The sequence below is a fragment of the Hydra viridissima genome, unplaced genomic scaffold, assembly GCF_058129835.1.
Source record: "Hydra viridissima isolate aposymbiotic clone 2 unplaced genomic scaffold, HvirCarnegie_v1 scaffold_16, whole genome shotgun sequence".
NCBI lineage: Eukaryota > Metazoa > Cnidaria > Hydrozoa > Anthoathecata > Hydridae > Hydra > Hydra viridissima.
In genome coordinates, this window is record NW_028324315.1 from 8,544,985 (window position 1) to 8,566,937 (window position 21,953).

General features: G+C 32.7%; 6 protein-coding genes across 6 annotated transcripts; all 6 read right to left on the minus strand.

Moving 5' to 3' along the window:
* Positions 1-545: 545 nt before the first annotated feature.
* LOC149877936 (uncharacterized) lies at positions 546-1,391 on the minus strand. Its single transcript, XM_090073623.1, has one exon. The coding sequence runs from the start codon at positions 1,389-1,391 to the stop codon at positions 546-548; it is 846 nt and encodes a 281-aa protein (XP_089929749.1).
* A 145-nt stretch (positions 1,392-1,536) lies between these two features.
* On the minus strand, positions 1,537-2,418 carry LOC149877937 (uncharacterized). Its single transcript, XM_090073624.1, has one exon. The coding sequence runs from the start codon at positions 2,416-2,418 to the stop codon at positions 1,537-1,539; it is 882 nt and encodes a 293-aa protein (XP_089929750.1).
* Positions 2,419-2,500: 82 nt separating this feature from the next.
* On the minus strand, positions 2,501-3,574 carry LOC149877938 (uncharacterized). Its single transcript, XM_090073625.1, has one exon. The coding sequence runs from the start codon at positions 3,572-3,574 to the stop codon at positions 2,501-2,503; it is 1,074 nt and encodes a 357-aa protein (XP_089929751.1).
* A 5-nt stretch (positions 3,575-3,579) lies between these two features.
* LOC149877939 (uncharacterized) lies at positions 3,580-5,709 on the minus strand. Its single transcript, XM_090073626.1, has one exon. The coding sequence runs from the start codon at positions 5,707-5,709 to the stop codon at positions 3,580-3,582; it is 2,130 nt and encodes a 709-aa protein (XP_089929752.1).
* A 10,431-nt stretch (positions 5,710-16,140) lies between these two features.
* LOC149877940 (uncharacterized) lies at positions 16,141-16,593 on the minus strand. Its single transcript, XM_090073627.1, has one exon. It carries the CDS (start codon positions 16,591-16,593, stop codon positions 16,141-16,143), a length of 453 nt encoding a protein of 150 aa, XP_089929753.1.
* Positions 16,594-19,564: 2,971 nt separating this feature from the next.
* LOC149877941 (uncharacterized) lies at positions 19,565-20,452 on the minus strand. Its single transcript, XM_090073628.1, has 2 exons — positions 20,380-20,452; positions 19,565-20,292 (listed from the first exon to the last, which is right to left on the minus strand). Exons 1-2 carry the CDS (start codon positions 20,450-20,452, stop codon positions 19,565-19,567), a joined length of 801 nt encoding a protein of 266 aa, XP_089929754.1.
* Between the last annotated feature and the right edge of the window lie 1,501 nt (positions 20,453-21,953).

The window sequence follows — 21,953 nt, forward strand, 5'->3', positions numbered from 1 at the left end:
AGGAAGACTGGCATCACGCGATAATAGGATGCTCTCAAATAAATATAAAAGTTTTAACAACCTTTTTTGATATTATTAACAACCGTTGATCCGAAGGTGATCAAGATTAATACCGATTGCGTATTACATTATTTTTTTTTTGAAGACCGCTTTTGAACACCGCTTTTGAACACCGCTTTTGAACACCGCTTTTGAACACCGCTTTTGAACACCGCTTTTGAACACCGCTTTTGAACACCGCTTTTGAACACCGCTTTTGAACACCGCTTTTGAACACCGCTTTTGTTACTTTTTAATCAACATGTTCTTAATAAATTTTTACTCTATTTATACAGTTTTGATCGGTTAAAAATAGCTAAATTATTTTTATCAATCTTCATAAATGGGCTATATATAGCACTTATGGTAAAGCACCCAAATACCACAACCACGCATGATTAAGATCGGAATGTCCCATAATAAGCTAAGTTACAAAAATAGCGTTAACGTAAATTTCTTCCGATCATTCTCCCCCTCTTTGATAGACTCCAGTCTATCAAACCTTTTCAATTATCGAACTCAAGAAGACACAATCTTGTAATTGGTCGTATAAATTCTTTTTCTCCAATTTTAACTTTTACAACTCTTACACGTCCATCTTTTCCTTCAAATACTTCTGTAATTCTACCGAGCGGCCAATGTCCTCTGGCTGTATCCGGAGAAATGACTAATACAATATCATCTATTTTCATTCTTCGGCTTTCTTGATTCCATTTATACCGCTTTGATAAAGAGGGAAGCCATTCTCGCAACCATCTTTTCCAAAAGTGACGTAATAATTCTTGTACTCGACGCCAACGTGTTTTAGGATGATAATTTTTTGATTGACTTGAGTCGGGAGCGAATTGTCCTCCCACTTGTCCAGTTAAAAAATGATTAGGAGTCAATGGAACATCATCTTTTATATCAGCACTCTGATACGTTAATGGGCGGGAGTTCAATAAACTCTCAGCACCTGTAAAGGCCGTCAAAACTTCCAGTGGTAATCCTCTTCTATTCACCATTCGAAAAAAGGCATTGAGGAATGAATTTGTATCTAAATTATAAGCTATCTCGAGATATACTGCTCGTGATAGTAAACAGGTAAACAAGCATAAGTATCTTTTTTGTCGTGTCCTCCCTCTACCTTGCATCGTTAGAAATGGCCCAGCAAAATCAATGCCAATTCGGGCAAACGCACGTAATGGTTCCTTAAAGCGAATTGCTGGCAGAGGAGCCATAAACTGTTGAGCAGGTTTACATTTTCTTCTTCTACATTTGTTGCATTTTGCTTCTGCATCGCGGATTTCTTCTCGTCCTCGTATAATCCAATATCGTTCTGATAATTTTGTGAGTAACTGATTTGTTCCCATTACATGATTTCCTTCTTCATGGTAATGTTTAACAATCAATTTTGTAACCGCATGACCTCTCGGCAAAATGATTGGATGCTTAACATCGTAAGGCAAGTAGTAAGCATTTTGTAATCGACTACAAGAGCGTAATAAGCCATCTTCATCAATTTGTGGATTTAAAGATATAATTTTGCTTGATACTGATAGTTTTTCCTTTTTTAAGGTTGTTATATTCTTCTTTGAAGCTTTCCTGTTGAGCTTTAACAATAATTTCCTTTTCGCTTTCATGATATTCATCAGCTGTTATATCATCTATCATACGCAAATCAATTTTACATCGACAGTTCTTTATAAATCGATACATCCATCCGTTAACTCTGACAAGTCTTTTCCAACATGAGAATTGGTTTATATCAAGCAATTGATTTACTACTTCGGAAGATAATGCGAAATTTATTAACACAGCGTTTTTCTTTACTTCAATTGAAGCTTCATGTGTGATTTCAACGTGATTCTGAGGCCATTTTTCCTCTAAAGAATTCAGAAAACTTGGTCCATGCCACCATACATTATTGTTTTTTAACTCATTCACCGATGTTCCTCGAGATAATAAGTCGGCTATATTAGTTTTTGTAGGTATGTACCTCCATTGTTTTAGTTCAGTCTTTGATTGAATGAGTCCGACACGATTAGCAACAAATGGTTTCAACTTTCGACTGTGATTCCTTATCCACCATAAAACGTTAAGACTATCACACCATATAGTTACGTCTTTAATTTCAAGCTTCAAGGCCTTAACAATCTTCTCTGCAAGTCGTAAACCGAGAACAGCTCCAAGTAACTCCAGTCTTGGTATACTGATAGACTGCAATGGACTTACTCGGGCCTTTGACATTATGACTACACAGGTCACTTCTCCTGTGTCATACAAACATTGTTGATAAGCAACAGCACCGTATGCTTTACAAGACGCATCCGTAAAAACGTGTATGGATCGGTTTACAACTGTCGAAGTTGTTTGTAAACATCTAGGAATGTTTATCATAGAAAGATCTTTTAGTTCTTGAAACCATTGATTAACATTTTTCAAAATCCTATCCGGAATTCGATCATCCCACTCAATTCCGTCAATCCACAACTCTTGCATAATTATTTTTATTCGAATGATGTATGGTGATAAAAAACCCAATGGATCGAACAAAGTTGCCAATTTTTTTTAACAAAAATCTTTTTGTATATACCGCATTTTCTTCGGTAGCGACGGAATGAAAAGTAAATAAATCAGGTTTTGCTTCCCAGACAACTCCAAGCGTTTTCATGGCAGGTAATTCTCCAGAATCTAAGTTTATATGTTCTGCACGATCATTTTCGGGTGTTATTTTAAGAACTTTGACCGAGTTTGAAAGCCATTTTCGTGCAAACATTCCGGCTGAACTCCATAGTAGCGTGAGTTCTTTGTACAATTGAATTCCTTCTTTTTCATCAACTACAGAAATTATTGTATCGTCCATGTAAGTTGCTTCAAGAACAGCTTCAGAAGCTAAAGGAAATGTTTGTGCATACTTTTTTGCGTGTTCTTGTGTTACAAATTGAGCCATGAAAGGCGCTGAGTTGATCCCAAAAACCAGTCGATTAAACTGAAACACATCAGGCTCAGCAGTTGGATCCAAATTTCTCCATAGAATTCGTTGGTACCTTCGATCATCTTTATGTATTCCGATTCTTAAATACATTTCTGCTATATCGCAAGCTAAAGCGACTGAATATTTTCGAAATCGAAGTAAAACTGTTACAAGATCTTGTTGAAGTTTTGGTCCTTGGTAAATAAAGTCGTTAATGGATTTACCATTGTATTTTGCAGATCCATCGAACACTATTCTGACTTTTGTGGTTGATTTTTCGGGACGGAGAATTGGGAAATGTGGTAAGTACCAACCATCTCCTAGATTCTTTTTATCAATTTTCTCCAAGTATCCCTTTTCTAGATACTGTTTAATAATTTTTTTATACTCATCTCCGAGACTTTGGTTTTTCATTAGACGTTTTTCCGTGTTTTGTAGTCTGTTTAACGCCATTATATAATTATCATCCAGCTGTCTATTTTCTTTCCATGGTAATTTTAGCTCATATCTTCCGTTTTCTATTTTCAGCGAACTTGTAACTATATTAAGGGCGGTAGTGTCTTCTGGGCTTGTTATCATTTTTTTTAATTGCATCTCTTCTTACCTTCAATTGTCCATAACTTTTTAATGGTGTCATTCGCATCTTCTATTTCCTTTGCTTTTGGTATCATTTTCGTAAAGTGTGTTTGAAGGGATCCTCCAGTGCCGCCAATGCATGTCCATCCAAGCGGTGTTAGCCGGGCCACTGGTTCATTAAATTCTCCTCTTACTTCCTTAATTGCACGATGCAACTCAGAATAGTCTACACCAATTAGAATGTCAATTTTTGGTTTGGGTCCAATATTTGGGAACTCGATGTTTCTCAGATGTCTCCAATTATTTGACATTTTTCTCCAATTAACGGCTTTTAAGTTTCCAGTTACATTATTTACTGTAAAGGCTTCCACTGTTATAATTGTTTTTCCATTCAATGATTCCAGCTGGAATTCCACCGGCATGGTTTCGAATGAATCAATTTTTCCATTTATCATGTTTACAGTTACTTTTTCTGTTTTACCCTGCAGTGACAACTCAGCCGCCACATCAGAATTCAGATACGTTTTTGTACTTCCATCGTCAAGCAATGCGTTAACTAAAACTCTTTTATTTCCATTACGAAGAATAACCGGCACCGTTCGAAGCGATATACAGTTCATGACGTGTTTTGAATGTAGTTGGATGTTTGATATATGAGAGTTTTCAATTACCATGTTCTTGGGTTCTTCAGAAATTCTCTCATTTTGACGTTTCTTTTTGTGAAGCAAGCGATTGTGAGTATCTGTACAGCCGTCAATCCCACACTTTCTTGTATTCCTGCATTCCTTTGACAAATGATTAGAGTTTAAGCACCTGAAGCAGAGTTTACATTTCTTGGCTGTTTCCCATCTTTCTTCAACAACTTGATTTTTAAATGTTGGACACTCCCATATTTTATGATCGTTTTTGCAAGCAGCACATTTTTTTATCCAATTTGTTTTCTTTTTTCTTTCATTGTCTGTAAAGTATGAATTTCCTTCAGACGGTTTGCTACCAGTGCCTTTTTTTAAGCCATGAAGAGTCTCTGTTGCTGCCATTTGAAAATCCGCTTCTTCAACAATAAACTTTTTTAGAGTTTCAACATTTTCGTTTAATCTGTATTCATGCACCCAACGTTTATATCTTATCAACATCATCTCTGGAACCTTTTTTTGCAGTTGGTGGTATAATGTTCCGTTACCAAGTTCTTCAGTTCTATTAGCTTCTTTTAAGTTTATTACTGCCACGTCCAACAAGTCGGCGAATTTTTCCAAATCTCTTGGTTGGTTTTCCCTCATAGGTTTGAAGTTGTTCAATTCATCCAAATACATGAGGACCTTTCTCCTCGTTCCGCCATATTTTCTTTCAAGTCTTTCTTTTGCAGCTTCATAGGCAAACGATGAATGCCCAAGTCCTTCAATTGCTTTTAATGCGTCGCCACATAAATATAGACGTAACTGAAGTAATTTATATTCAGCTGTCGCTGGAGCTTGATCGATACATGCGTTGAATGAAGCTTTCCAATTTTCGTAGCTCTTTTTATCGCCATTAAATATTGGTATAGAAACGCGTTTTAGTTGTTTCCATAAATCCTGTCCAATTTTTGCAGTCTTTTCATCTAAATTATTTGTTGTACGCAAACGGCTATGAGTCGATTTGATTGATTCATATTCGCTATTATCTTTTTCTTCGTCATTTAATTTTCGAATACTCGACCATTGATCACGTTGCTGCTTTTCCATTGTCCGCATAGGTTCTCGATCCATCCTTTGGTCAAAATTAGATCTTTCACTTCCGTTGCACAATATCCATCTATTTACATGTTCCATCGCTTCCGTGAATTCGCCATTTATTCTTTCAATTTCTTGATTGAGTTTTTCTAAATTTTCTTTTGACTCCAGAAACTCGTATTTGTTTGATAAATCAACCATCACCTCGAGAACTTCGTTTTGTGTCTTTGTTAATTGATGAGTTAAATCGCGTAACTCGTTTTTACATGTCGGATCGTCGTCTCCAAGAAGCTGAATAATTTGATGTTTAATTTGCGTAAACGAAGAGTTTAAAATCGTTTTCTTCCTGTTTAATGCTGACACTTCATTTTGGACGGTTAGTTGATCTTCCATTTGATTTGTTAATTTCTGATTTCTTCTTTTTACCATTCTTCCGTTGTGAAGAAACTACCCTCTGCTACCAACTTTGATCCGAAGGTGATCAAGATTAATACCGATTGCGTATTACATTTTTTTTTTTTTTTGAAGATCAACACCGCTTTTGTTACTTTTTAATTAACATGTTCTTGATAAATTTTTACTCTATTTATACAGTTTTGATCGGTTAAAACTAGCTAAATTATTTTTATCAATCTTCATAAATGGGCTATATATAGCACTTATGGTAAAGCACCCAAATACCACAACCACGCATGATTAAGATCGGAATGTCCCATAATAAGCTAAGTTACAAAAATAGCGTTGTGGCAATGACAGGACGGATAATTGTAGCGCGATAACTCAACAAGTTTTAAGTTACGTAACAAGTGATAATTGTCAGAACGGTATCCTTTTGTAGAACGAACGTAATAATCTCAGAATAGAAGAATTTTCTATTAAGCTTCCTATAATGCAGTAATTAGTGTGCTACCTTAGGTTTTGCAAGGCTTTCATAATAGCATAAGAGTTATTCAATTAAAAAGATATCTTCAATTAAAGTTACCTCAAAAAATCAATATATTACAGCACTAATACAAAATTAAATATTTCTCTAATCTCTTATTTATTGTAAAGTATCTTTTTAACTGTTATTTGCTTTTTTTTCTAATTTGTATCTCATGTAAAAAAAGAAAAATAAACTCTGAAAACTTAAAGTTGTTTGGTTTTTAATGCTCCGGCGATCTATTTGCGCCGATTTTACTCCATACAGTTTTTCCAAACACGCGTCAAGTTTTAAAAACAAATTTTATAACTTCCCAATGGAATTAATCAAACATCTTTTGACCTCAAATCCGAAGTTGTAACTTTAACGGCTCCAGGAGGTTTTTTGCACTGTATTACCAAAGTCTAAATTAGATTAAAAAATAAAATTAAGAAGAGCGTAAAGTTTGATGTGCTTTACGAAGAAAAATCTTAAATATTAGAAAATTTTAAACTTTTTCCGATAAGAAACGAACCTTTTTCTGAAAATATGGTTCAAGAGCAGGAATGAAAAACGGTTATAATATCTTGTAATTTTTTCATCGTTTATAGCTTCGCGCAATTTTTTCTTTGCAATTTATGCATTAAAAAAACTTCAGATTTTACTGGAAAAATATCGCGTCTGGTGTTTTACATCACTAACCCCAAACTAGATTGCCGTAACTCAAAAGCTATCTACATCTGCCATCTCCAAAGGGTTAACAAAAGCTAAAAGAACAAAAAGGCGTTTATAACGATATCAAAGGATATGAGTTTGTCTATGAAACGATAACTTATCGTTTGAAATAATAACTGACTAGAAAAGTATCGGTTGAAACGATAATATCGGCTTTTTTTATCGGTTTATCGGAATACATAAAAATAACGAGAATACCGATATTTATCGGTATAATAACGATATTTTTTTACAATATCACAATTTTTTTTTTCTTTTTAAATGCCAAATTTTAGTTCAAATATGTTATATATTTTCAAGTCGAGTCAAGATGTCATTTTGCCTATCTTTACCGGTTTTACAAGTTAATCCTTCCCTATTGTATAAGAAAAAGTGAAGTAAGTTTTTAAACTTTTTAATGCCGGTAGCCATTTTATTTAAACTGATAATACTTCAGTTTTGTTTTGCTTTGATTTATCATTACGTCATTTCAGTCTGGCAAAACTAACCTGGCTGGCAAAATATTTGCTTCACTGCGGAAGCGCAAGTTAGACATCTAGTTAATAGATATCATTAATCCTTCCAGACCAATTAAATAGGATGTCAGCTGAAAACTTTGTTGATCAACTAAAGTCAAAAAAGTCAGGAATATTGTCGTCAAGATGCAATTAGCGTGTTAATGTATGTAAGGTAATAATGTGTGTCGGTGTTAATGTATGTGGGTGTTAACGCATGTAATGTCTTAATGTATTTAATGTGTCGAAATGGCGCGGTTGAAAAACTGTATAAAAAGGGATTGTAGTTTGTAAATTGCATGATTCGCAGTCAGATGGGAACAATAATATCAAGTTCAAAAAGAAAACAGTGACTCTTTAGTGTCTCAGGGAAAGTCTAAACAATTCCCCACAAAAAAAACATTGAAATTTAAGCAATTTTGAAGGTAAGATATGATAAATTTTGTTTTATTTTATTTGTTACAATATAGTAGCATGTACGAAATGTCTATTTTTACTTTGTTAATAAACTTTTTAAGTGAAATATGGAGAAACTTAGATAACAAAAATTATTTTACAAAAACGTGAAAACAGAATTGGATCAAGCTCTGGAGAAAGAGTTGCCAAAAAGTCCTGGATTCGCCATTTCTTCTGACATGTAGCAAAGTCGGAATAATGACGCTTATCAAGCCATGACCCTCCACTTCATCAATGAAGACTTCAACCACCGGATGTTTGTTATTGGTGTGTCACCCTTTTCTGGACGCAGAAGCTATTGCAAACAGACTGGATCAATAAGTAAATTTTATAGAAACTTGGTATAGTAGTACTTATACTAATACTTTAACTTACTATTACTAAGTAAGCTAATTACGTAGTACTTGTTGATTTGTTGTTGTACAAATTTTTATACAATTTAACATATTAGTGATATTACCCGTTACATGTAATATTTTTTATATCTTTAGTTATAATTTTATAATATACAGTGGGTTGCATAAATATTGAGTCACTTGATTTTTAATTTGATTTTTTTAATGTTTTTTTAAAATTTAAAGCACACAAAAAAATTCATAATATAAATTGTTTTAAATTTTATTAAGAGTGGTTTTATAAACAAAATAAGAAAAAAAACTCTTTCAAAAAAAAAAATTTAAGATACTTTTTTATGAGAAATATATACAGCTGTTAAAAAAAAAAAAAAAAAAAAACAGAGCAAAAATATAGAGTCAGGGTGCATTTTAGTATTTTGTATGCGCACCACGAACTTTCACACAAGCACGAACACGTCTAGGCATAGATTCAACTAGTCGGATGCATAATTCTCTTGGAAATTCTTTCCAAAGCTTTTCTAAGGCCTGCTGTAATTGCGCAACACTGGCTATTTTCTCGTTGACCAATCTTTTGTTTATCCAAGCCCAAATGTTCTCGATGGGATTGAGATCTGGAGAACGAGCTGGCCAAGGCATGACCGTAATGTTTTTCCGATCAAGCCACTCTTTAACCGAGATTGCAGTGTGAGCCGTTGCGCCATCGTGCTGAAAAACCCATTGTTCTCGTCTTCCGCAAAAAGCTCTGGCTGTTGGCAAAAGTTTACTTTCGAGGGTCTCTTTGTAGTTGTACTGGTTAATTCTGCCGTTATAAATGTTGTATGACCCTGTTCCTTTATGGGAAAAGCATCCCCATATTCCAATTGATCCTCCTCCACCTTGTATCCTTGGTACACAAAAACGCTCTTTGAACTTTTCACCAGCCAGCCTCTTGATTATTAATCTTGACTTGCGATTTATCACCTCAAAATTGGATTCGTCGCTGAAAATGACTTTTGGCCCAGTCTTCTACAGACCAGTGAAGTCTTTCTCTACACCACTTTAATCTTTTTAGGCGATCTGAGACACGCAAAAGTGTTTTTCGAGCAGCGACATAGCAATCTAAGCCTTTCTTATTTAGGCATCTTCGTACAGTCCATTTACTAACACTAACGTTACCAGGCGTATTTGTGAACCCTTCAGCAAGTTCGCGGTAAGAAATTTTAGGGTCTTGTCTAACCTTTCGATAGAGATAACTTTGGTCTCTTGAAGTTAGCTTTAAAGGCCTACCAAGCCTTGGTAAATCTTTGACATCATTATGTAGCTCGTGGTTTTTCAACGTTGTTTGTACACATTTAAGCGAAACATTGCACATTCGAGCTATTTCTCTTTGGCTTTTTGTTTTATCTTTTAGCAGACCAACAATTTTCCATCGTACGTTATCTGAAACAGCTTTTCTGCCCATTTTTATCTTTTTACTTTACCAAATAATTATCAATGCAAATAACTCAAGATATAAAAATGATAACTTAATTTTATCTTCGCAAGTACGTTTATATAGTTCGAAAGAAATCAACCACCAAGTTTTACATCGCTCGGAAAACATTTCGTTGAGATATTTCAACTTAAGTCGTTAAATTTTAGTTGACTCTATATTTTTGCTACATAAGAAATAGAGGTATGTTCTAATTGAATTAATAATTACTCAAGACTGGTTAACCTAACGAGTTCGAATTATATACCATTCGATAGAGAATCAATTAATTAAGACATTTAATACACTTTTAATCGTATTAGTTAGTTGGTTTCAAAGATAATTGTGAAAAAAACGAAAATTTCACACAAACTAAGTAGTGACTCTATATTTATGCAACCCACTGTAATATTATAACTAAAGGTATAAAATTGTTACATGTAAATTTTAATTTGCATAATATTTATACTTATTAATTTTTTTTTTTTTTTTTTTCAGAAATGTCTCAGAGATTCCCGGAAATGCCGGACACAGCTATGTTGTTTGTGTTCATGACTCAGCTTCCAACCTGAAGGCAGCCATCCCTAAATGCAAGTTTGTTAACGAGTCTCTGCTCCCAGCAAGCACACAACGTTGAAACAACGTTGAAATAACGTTGATCAACGTCGTTCAACGTTATTTCAACGTTGTGTGCTTGCTGGGCTTTGTGCTGATCACCTTTTGAACTTGGTTGTGGAAGGTGCAATTAAAGAAGCCAATCAGTTGAAAGTTTGGATCTGGAATCAGCCATTAAAAAAGCCACAGAATTGTCATCTCTATGCCACAAGTCCTCTTTGTCAGAACAGCGAATCAAGAAGGAGAATCAAAACATGTTGGATGACAACGACGCAGTTAACAAGGATGAATTAAAGTATGTGAAAATGATCTCACCTGTCAAAACCCGCTGGAACTCCACATTAATGATGATTGACAGTATTGTAAGGATGAGAAGACCTTTGAGCTCAATCAGGGATTATCCAGGTTCTGACCCTAACAAATTTGTACCCGCTATTCCCAGTGAGGATGAATTTGACCTCTTTGACGAAATTTTGCCAATTTTAAGGAAAATCTCGGACATTTTGGAAAGCTTCTCTGCTGACAAGAAAGTCTCCATTCACTGAGTTATCTCTCATCTGTATGGATTGAAATACCGACTTCTGCAAGCTATTCGTGGTGGCCTGTCTCCTAATGCTGAGATGTTTTACTGAAAACTAGTTAAAGCCATTGATTTCCGGTTTCCAAAATCTAGAGCGACCAGCTTGCATTATTCAGTCGCCAACTTACTGAATCCTCTGTACAAGGGCCAGGCTTTGAAAAAGATTGGTGGATTTGATGAGGCCTATGACGCTCTTATTACAAAATCTCAGAACCATCACGATGGATCCAGGCAACACAAGAGATGGATGCCAGGCAGCTAGAAGAGGCAAGATCTCAAGGTTCCCAATCTGATGACGACCCTTTTTTTGATTTGGCTAGTGACGTCCTAGTTAGAGTTACCTCTGCCCCAGCTGATCAGTCTTCCATTACTATTGAATGGGAAATGTACCTCAAGGTACCTGCAGTCACTGGATTGGATGTCTTGGACTTCTGGAGGACCAACAAACACAAATTCCCATTGTTGGAAGGATCTGCAAGAAAATGGCTTTTTGTGCCTGCATCTAGTGCTTCGTCAGAGAGAGCTTTAAGTGCTGGAAGTGCTATTGTCTCCTACAAACGAAACAAGTTGCAACCAGAACCAGTAGAGAAACTCCTGTACAACCAGCAAAACTATGGCAAAGTTAAAATCAAGAAATGGTTGCTCACTTCTGCTGAAGAACAAGCCGATGAAGCTGCTGCCGTTGAAGGACCTGCCTCTCCGTCTCTTGCTGCCTCTCGTACCAGTACTCCTAATGTGGTTGATCTGGCAGTTGAAGACAATGATTAGTTTGGAACTTTAGACAGAAGCAAAAATTCAGAAATTTATTATGAATTTATATTTCCTTAAGTTGAATAAATTATGAAATAGAACAATGTATTGTTTCATATCTTTTCATATCGGTATTTATCGGTTACTCTCGTCTATCCCAGTTTATTTTACCCATAAAACATTCAACTGACAATAGACTGGACAGAAGTGACATGATGTGTCACTTCTGTCCAGTCTATTGTGTCTTAGGTGATAGAATGAGCTCTCCTTTGTGGATTGATTATTTAACCAACACTTGCTTATCAGCTTCGATCAAAAAAGTGCAGAGGCCCATTTTTTTGATCATAGGAGCTTTTCCACTAATCTTGTCCCTCAAGATTGTTCTAGGAATGCCATATTGCTTTGATGCACAAGTGGTGCTTCTTCAATCGCTAAAAAATAATCAAATATGTAGCTACCTACGCAGTAAGAACTTATAGCATAGGTTATTAGATAGTGAATGGTTAACAGAGAGTAACATTTCGTAAAGGCAAATATAGTTTAAGCTTACCTCTTTACATCTGCAACAGCCTCCGCTATATTTTCTTCAGTACAGCCAACTCTAGTAGCCATTCTAGATGTGCTACAACGGTTTTTATTAATCTTTAATTTGATTAGTTAAAAAAATATATTTGAAATTTAAACAATAATAGCAAGTTTAATTTTAGTAGCCTGGTACCCAGTGTTAAATGCAGAATTGGGTTTTAAAATTGTTTGAAACCTTCTTAAGAAAATCTGAAAATAGAAATAAACTTAAATTTTTTTTGTTGTTGTTTGATATGTAATATTATATATCAAATAATCAAATAATAAAAAAAAAATTTCTATTCGACGATGGCGACTACTATTTAATGATTTAACCACCCCTCACCCCCCTTTCAAATTCATCCACTAATTCTTAGTGTTGTTACGACTTTGAAATTATTCGATTGTCGACTAAATCGATTAATGTAGGGGAGAAATTGCACCCTTGATCCGTATGCACCTTTGATCCTACAGTGTTATCTCTATACTTACATAACTTATTAAAAATGGCTGATAGCCATCGTGTTATAAATACTACTTCTACAAATTTTATTGTGTTTTGGTTAGAAAATAGGCCATTGTTAAAGTTGTTTCTAAAAAGTTTTATTTTGACGGTAAAAAGTATTTTTTTTACTTTTAGAAGGAACCTCAGATCTTTAACATTTGCTTGTGTTGAGAAATTCTGTTTGTACCATTTTGTAACTAAATTATTCACCTCTTCTATGGTTGTTTTTGTTATGTTGTAAAACCATCTAATATAAAAAAAAAAGAAATTTTTGTGAAAATAGAGCGGGTTAGCACCCTTGATCCTAATGCGTTTATGCACCTTTGATCCTATGATCAAAGGTGCATACGCAGAAAGAGAAAATAACAAAATGTAAAAACTATAGTCACATGAACATTTCTGTACAATATGTCATATTGTATTTTAGTAATTTTTTTTTTAGGATAAAGCCTTATGATAAAGATTTTTATGCTATTATTTCTTTGTTTTTGTTCTTAAAATATTATTTTGTATTCATATATACATATATACATACATATACATATACATATATACATATGTATGTATGTATGTATGTATGTATGTATGTATGTATGTATGTATGTATGTATGTATGTATGTATGTATGTATGTATGTATGTATGTATGTATGTATGTATGTATGTATGTATGTATGTATGTATGTATGTATGTATGTATGTATGTATGTATGTATGTATGTATGTATGTATGTATGTATGTATGTATGTATGTATGTATGTATGTATGTATGTATGTATGTATGTATGTATATACAGTCTGCAAACCTAACTTTGTTACAATGCAAATCTTTAGCGATGAAGAAGAAACAACTTTATCAGACTATCTTTTAAAGGCTTCAAAACTTCATTATGGTTTGTCAACCAAAACAACACGAAAACTGGCAAATGAATTTGCAATGACTCTTTGTAAACGTATTCCTAAGTCATGGAATAGGTCACAAATAGCTTGGAAACATTAAACCCTTTAATCCTAACATATTTTGTATGTATGTATGCACCCTAATACTCACTGATACTCCTGTTCGAAATGAACTAAATAGACTTCAGGAAATGAAAAAAAAATGTCAGTCTAAAAAGTCAAAAAATCAGAAAGCTTTATGCCAAAAAAAATCTTCATGACAAGAAAAAGAAAACTTGATGTCAAACATTATAAAAGAAAAAATGAAAATATTTTGAACAGCCATAACAGTGACAGTAATATATTAGAAGCACAGCATTTTAATGAATTGTCTTGTAGATCTACTCAAGGATATTGTGAAGAAGTAATTTCGTACTTTAACAACTAAGGAAACATAGAGCCTCAGTAAAAAGACAACATTTTTTATCATTGAATTTTCTTTTTTTGTTGCATTAATTTTTTTCTTTCATTGATTTTGCTTTTCTTTCTTCTAATAAGAGGAACAAAGTTGTAATAAAGTTTATAAAAAATTAAATGTTTTTTAATATGGACATTGTTTGAATGACTTAAAAACAATTTTTACACATTCACGGTATAAATTTGGATTCGGATCAAGTATACAAAAATAGGATCAAGGGTGCATAAATGTAGGATCAAGGGAGCATACTGGTATGCACCCTTGATCACAATTGAGTTATATCAATTTTTATTATTTTTAATTCATTTTAAATATTTTGGTAAGTAAACTATTATTAAATTATAATAAAATATAAAGTTTGCTATCATTTACTGTTAATTTAGAGGTCAAAGTGAAAACATATATTCAGTAAATTGGCCGGATAGATTTTTAGGATCATGGGTGCATACTCTCCCCTATTTTTTAAAGTCGACGAAAATCGACTAATACATTTTTAAAATCGACTTAGTCGACTAAAAGTCGATTTAGTCGAAATATTTGAATAAAAATTTTATCATTTTAACCCTTTAACAAAATTTATCACTTTCACCCTTTCGAAACTCTCGGTACATATATCGCGAGGCTAGAATTATTTTGTTCTATCTCCAAATTTAAAAGTTTTTGATTTTTCTAAAAGTAAAAGTTATTTAAAATTTTAGCTTTAATTTTTAAAGAAATTATAACTTATGCTTTAAATAATTTATGTTTAAGCAAATTATTTAGAAAAAAGATTTATAAAATAAAGCGTATTTTAAATGTAATTATTACTAACTAAAATTAATAACTCATATTCTCCCAACTTTTAAAATGGGAGATAGAACAAAATAATTCTAACCTCGCGATATGTACCACTAAATTACATAGCTGATCTAGACGTCTTTTGTGAGTAAAATTCGCTTGAAATGCATATATATTTATTTGTTGATGACGCTTTAGGAGCGTGCAACAGAAATAGAAAATATTTACCTATAATCAATAAAAAGCTGAAAAGAGGTGAATATGTATTTTAGTGCAGTGAAGATGGACTGCTATTTGTGAAATGGCAAGACACGAAAGAAGTGCTTATGTTGAGTAATTTTCATAAAGCTGATGTTACAGAAGTGACGAAAACTTTGAAAGACGGCTTAAAATCTAGTGATTCTTGCCCAGAGATGGTTGCGTTTCATCGCGAAATTGTGGGAGGGGGTGGATTTAGCGGACCAAATGATAGGACTATATGAACTGGATCGTAAATCGAATAAATGGTGGAAGAAAGTGTTTTATTGCTTACTTATGATGTCCCTTGCAAATTCTTGGATAAAACATAAGGAGGCCACAAATAAAAAAATTCTTTGGAAGCAATTATTGTTTCCCCTGGCAGAGGAAATGATAAATGAGAGAAGAAAAACTGCAGCTGTATAACGTTTATTGTCGAGAGGAGGACCATATGAAAAAACTGCGCATCTTCAAAATCTCCACATATTCCTGTGGAAGGAACACCAAGACGTAGATGTAGATGTGCTGAAAACCAAATATAAAACGAATAAAAACAATTTGTCTGGAATATGACCTCCCATTATGTTCAAAATGTTTTTCATCCTATCAAACATAGAATATTTTGTAATATGTATGTACGTTCATTTTTGTTTATATCAGTTATACTTTATATATTTTTATGTCAGTTATACTCTATAAATTTAATTATATAATAATAATAATATTAATGTACACTGTGACAATCGATGAAATCAATTGTGGAGTACAACAACAGAAGATGTTGTGCTATAACAGCTATAAATGTTTTAAACATAGCACTATTTACTTTTCAATGTATATAAATATTATTTAGTACTTAATAAATAATTTTTGCAATAATCTGATTTATCAAGTTTATTTTTGAATTGGTCAATTGTTATTGATTCGACAATATCTGGTGTTAAACCATTCCAAGCATTTACGACTCTACACGAGAAGAAGTTATATCTAGCATTACTCTTACAGTATGCCTTTGTTAACTTTTGGTTTTGGACTACGAAAATTGTAAGGTTTTAATTGAACTTTAGATATTGACTCGTTTATTCAATTTATTTCCTCATAACCGTTCTGTATTTTATATTGAAAAATAAGATCTCCTCTTAAACGACGTTCTTCTAGAGCTGTTAGTTGCAATAACTGTAGCCTTTTTTCATATGGCATTTTTTTAAAAGCTAATACGAGTTTTGTTGCCCTTCTCTGTACTTTTTCTAACTTTAAGATGTCTTGCTTCAGATAAGGACACCATACTTGGATCGCAAACTCAAGATGGGGTCTTACAAAAGTCTTGTATAATTTTTTTGCCATATTCGAGTCAAAATATTTAAATATTCGTATAATAAGCGCAAGCATTTGATTTGATTTTCCGACAGCTTTATCAATATGACTGGTCCATTTTAAATTAGATAGCATCATTACTCCTAAATCTCGTTCTACTTTTGATGTTGCTAAGATATTATTCTGTTGAGTTGAACGTCGAACATTGAATAAGTTATACATGGATTTTTAAAGCCAATGTGCATAATTTTACACTTTTCATAGTTAAATTTCATTAACCATAATGACGACCATTTCATAATATTATCGATATCTAGTTGTAATTTGTTTATGCGAATATCTTCATCTGAATTAAAAATATTTATAATTTTGCTATCATCTGCATATAATTTAATATTATTTTTTAATGTGTCTGGCAGATCGTTTAAAAAAATAAAAAATAGAAGACAGAACCTTGTGGAACTCCAAGGACAGAACCTTGTGTTAGCCATTTTGATACACAATCCCCTAAAATTACTCATTGCTTTCTATTATGTAAATAGGCTTCTATCCAATTTAGAATTATTCCATAAATGCCATATGATTTTAACTTTAACATCAATCGCATATGAGGTACTTTATCAAAGGCTTTTGAGAAATCTGTATACAACATATCAACACACCAGCCATTTTCAATAGCATCAAATAAAATATCTTGTGTTTCTAGTAGATTAGTAGTACAGCTTTTGTTCTTTCGAAAACCATGTTGGTTACTATTTAATAAATTGTTTGTTAACATGTAATCCATTATTTTTTCACCTAAGATTGATTCTAGAATTTTGCATAGTATTGACGTTAATGAAATTGGTCTATAGTTTGCAGGATCATTTTTATCTCCATTCTTGTATATAGGTGTTACATTTGCCATTTTCCATATGAGTGGAACTTGTTCTTCTTTTAAGGATCTTTTGAATAGTAACTCTAGAGGTTTGCAAAAACTATTTTGACATTTTTTTAACACATATGAACTTACACCATCTTCTCCTCATGCTTTATTGACATTTAGTTCACTTAGTTTAATTCTAACGGTGTCTTGAGTTATTACTGAGTCTATATCTAATTCTAAAATCTTGCTTGTTTTTACTGTAATTTTAGGAAGATTTGTTAGATCTTCTATAACAAATACTGAATGAAAGTTTTCATTGAAGATATTAGCATAGATATCACGATTTGTTTGTAAAGAACCATTTTTATCTGTTATCATATTAATGCCTGATTTTATTTTTCTGTTTGAATTAACATATGCATAAAATAGTTTTCTTTTGATGACTCAGCTATTTTTTTTCATAATTTATTCTTTTTGATTTAACTAGATTTTTTTATTGTTTTGTTGATTAAAAAATATTAGACTTTTAGCTTGTCACATTTAAAACCATTAGATAATAGTTTGTGTCATAAACTTGTTTTGTTTCTTATTGCTTTTTTTGCTTCTCTATCAATCAAGGTTTGGGCTGTAATTTGTTTTGAAGTATATATTTTTTTTAGGAATGTATTTGTTGCATAATTCATTATAGATATTTAGGAATATTTCATGGCACTCATTAATACTATTTTTTCCAAAAAAAATTTCCCAATCATTTTCATTAATAGCATTACTTATGACTGTGTAATTACCAAGTTTATAGTTAAATCCAGATTTCCCAAAGTTTATAGTTAAATCCAGATTTCCCAAAGTTTGTAGTTAAATCCAGATTTCCCAAAGTTTATAGTTAAATCCAGATTTCCCAAAGTTTATAGTTAAATCCAGATTTCCCAAAGTTTATAGTTAAATCCAGATTTCCCAAAGTTTATAGTTAAATCCAGATTTCCCAAAGTTTATAGTTAAATCCAGATTTCCCAAAGTTTATAGTTAAATCCAGATTTCCCAAAGTTTATAGTTAAATCCAGATTTCCCAAAGTTTATAGTTAAATCCAGATTTCCCAAAGTTTATAGTTAAATCCAGATTTCCCAAAGTTTGTAGTTAAATCCAGATTTCCCAAAGTTTATAGTTAAATCCAGATTTCCCAAAGTTTATAGTTAAATCCAGATTTCCCAAAGTTTATAGTTAAATCCAGATTTCCCAAAGTTTATAGTTAAATCCAGATTTCCCAAAGTTTATAGTTAAACCCAGATTTCTCAAAATTTTGACATTTCATTTTTACTAGTGTTTTTTACAAAATATTTCCAGCTAAGTATTTGGTGTCCCTTTCTAGTGTTGCCTAAAGTTGGGTTATGATGGATTTTATTTGTACGTTCAGGTGTTTCTGTTAAAATTAAATCTAAGATATTACCATTAATTAAAGCTGCATTATATGTAGGTGATATAACTGCTTGATGTAAGTAGTTGTCATTTATATATTCAACAAATTTGGTGGAGTATTTATCATATTTTTTCATGTTTTGAACATTGTTTTTTTTCCATATAATATTTGGATAATTAAAATCTCCTGAAATAAATAAACCAGAGTACCTATAATGATTAATTTTATTTTTAGCTGATTCTTTTATTTTACAGATATAGTTATTTATTTCTTCAGATGCATCAGGTGGCCGATAAATACAACCAAGTAAAATTTGATCATTTTTTATACTTAAAATACACCAAGTATGTTCAATGTTGTTGTTTTTAGTAAAACTATCATTGGGTGAGTAAACTACAAAACTTTCTTTTACATAGATAGCAACACCACCTCCATGTGTTTTAACTGAACGACTTTTTGATCTATTATTATGGTTTTTTTGATAACCATTTACATGTGTAACTGAGTTTTCATTAAACCATGTTTCTGTGATCATATAGATATCAGGTTTAAAGGATGCAATATCTAACTCAAATTTATTGTTTAATGATGTAGCATTTGTGCATCTACGACTTAGACAATTTTTATTTATATCTATACTATGTTTTTCGGAATAAATTACATCACGAGTCTGAGATTTTTTAACTTATTTAGTCAATGTGTTAGTTGCAATGTTTTTTTTTTGAATTTATCATTAGACAAAATTGGTTTAAATGAACTAATATTTAAACTCATTGATTGCTAATTTTGTGTACGTTTTAATTTCATTATTTTGTAATTTCTGATACCATAATATATCGACGATGCATTAGTAATTGAAGCATTTAGTTCTTTAGTTTGATTTCTTAGTTGATACATAAGGTACCTTTCTGCTTCAGTCATATCTATATGGTTGATAACCATGTCTATTTGTTTGGAATCCAACAATAATGTATCTTGGTCTTTCACTAGCTGTTTTAGTACCTAATCTCCAATTGAGTGAAGTGATTTGAGGTACATCAATTGAATCGCACTGTCTCGATCTGAATGCTACTTGAAAAGACACTTGTGATTCAATGACTTTTAAAAGAGTTAAACCCTCCTTGAGAGTTGGAGTGACTCGCGACATAAACGAGGACAATTTATCAAGGTTTATTTTTCCTGCTGCTGCAGCGTTGTTTCTATAAATTGCATCACTATAATCCTTTCTAGTAAAAACTGTAGTGTGATTAAATCCATAAAGCACTTTATTATAATCATCACAAAATCCAAAAATATGCTTGAGCCCTATGCAGAATGAAAATGATCTTTTTGCAGCAGGCTGCTTGATGATGTAGTTTTGTCTTACTCTAAATCCAGCATTTCCAGCAGCATCAGTAAAATCTGGTGTATCTGTGGTGTCTCTTTGCCAAAGTTGATTCATACCTTCTGACAATTGAAACTCAATTGGATATTTAAGAAATCCAAACATTGTAGTTGCTTGCCCAGGACTATATACCATCTCAATATCTTTATTTGATAATTGATAAGATATCTGACTGAACATGTGCATTATACCATTGTTTGCAAGCGAAACTATATCTACATCTGCATAGGATGTTCCATCTTCTTTTGTCAGCCTACCTTCAATTAAAATATATGCTTTAGATGGAAGAAAATGCGCGTCTTACTACATGATTTTGATTCTTATTTCTCCAGTTCTATTTATACTTGCTAAACTGTCTGGCATGTACTCGTAAAACTCAAATTTTTCTATATTATAATAGTTTTCAACGACCCTCATATTCTAATAGTTTTCAACGACCTTCCGAACATTGAATCGAATTCATCTATTGACCAATCTTGAAAGTATGTCTTTACTTTTTTAGTAAGATTTTTCGGCTCAGGCTTCGCTGTTCCAGTACGTAAATACAATTTATCTAGCGCTTTTTTCCCTTTATCGATGGCAACGTCTTTAGCAGTGGATATGGCTGTAGAAGCTAGCTCTTTTCCTGCTGATTTTGCAGCAGTGACTGCCTCTCTTCCCAACTCACTAGCCGCCATTTTTTCAAGTAAAGCTTGTGATGATTTAGACGCACTTGTAGCTGCGGCTCTTCTTAATAAATTTTTAATTGTATCAAATATACCACTTTCACCAACAACATACTTCTTTGCATGCCTATTGTTATAAATAATCATTTTTATAAAGCGTATTTTTTTTTTATTTCACAGATGCGCGATATAATTTTGAATTGCTTTATATTCCTCTCTATTTATCTCTCCTTCTCTTAAAAGCTCATCGCATATGCCCACAGCCACATTTCTAGATCCTGTATTTCCAGCTGCCAATGAAGCAACGCTCAAGTTAAGTCTTTCTACAAGCGTGTTTGGATCTCCTGGAAGAACAACTACACCTGACCCTTTTTTTATTTTTTAATCTCATTTTTTCCCAAATGGGTGCTATTGTATTTATATACTTCCTTCATTTGGATTTGCTTCAGTTGGAATTGCATCCGTCTCTAAAAGTATACTCTTGTAATTTTTAATATCTTCTTCATCATATATTTTATCATTTGTACTAGGCTTTGTTAACAGTTCCCAAAGTCCTCTTGTTCCATTATATGTTTTACCACCAACAATGATTTCATTGTTGTTAATAGATATTTAATCTTTTCCAATAAAAAACTTTCCATTTTCTGATTTAATTCCAAATGTTTTGTCTCCTTGATTTCCTCTTAAAGTGTACATTCCCAAATATTGCGCTGCATATTTACCCAAATTCATAATGTTCTGCTTATCATCTCTGGAGTTATCATCTCTGGAGTGGTATCTAAAGATGGGCTATCATAAATCTCTGGAGATGTATCTGTAAAAGAAGAAACAGCCAACATCCCTTTATTTAATTTATCAACAGCACCTTTCAAGCTTTCTTTTATTATGTTATTACTGTCAAGCACTTTTGCTCTAATGTCATCAAGCATGGATTTAAACTTTTGAAGCTCACCAAATATTAGCTCGTACTCGTTGTCGCTTATGTTTCCATCTTTTAATGACTTTGAAATATAATCGCTTATTGTATTTAGCTTTGAATCAGCTAGCACTTTTATCTTTTCATGCTTTTCTGCTTTTAAGCTCAGCTTTTTGTTGACTTGTCCTCCAACGATCGACAAAAACCCTGCTCCTAGCGCAACACTTTCGCATGCAATCACCACTGGAGCTGCAATCATTGTTCTAAAAGACCCAATCCAATGGTTCCAAGCGCAATTCCACCTTCTTGCAACACGCTATCTACAGAGTAGATGATT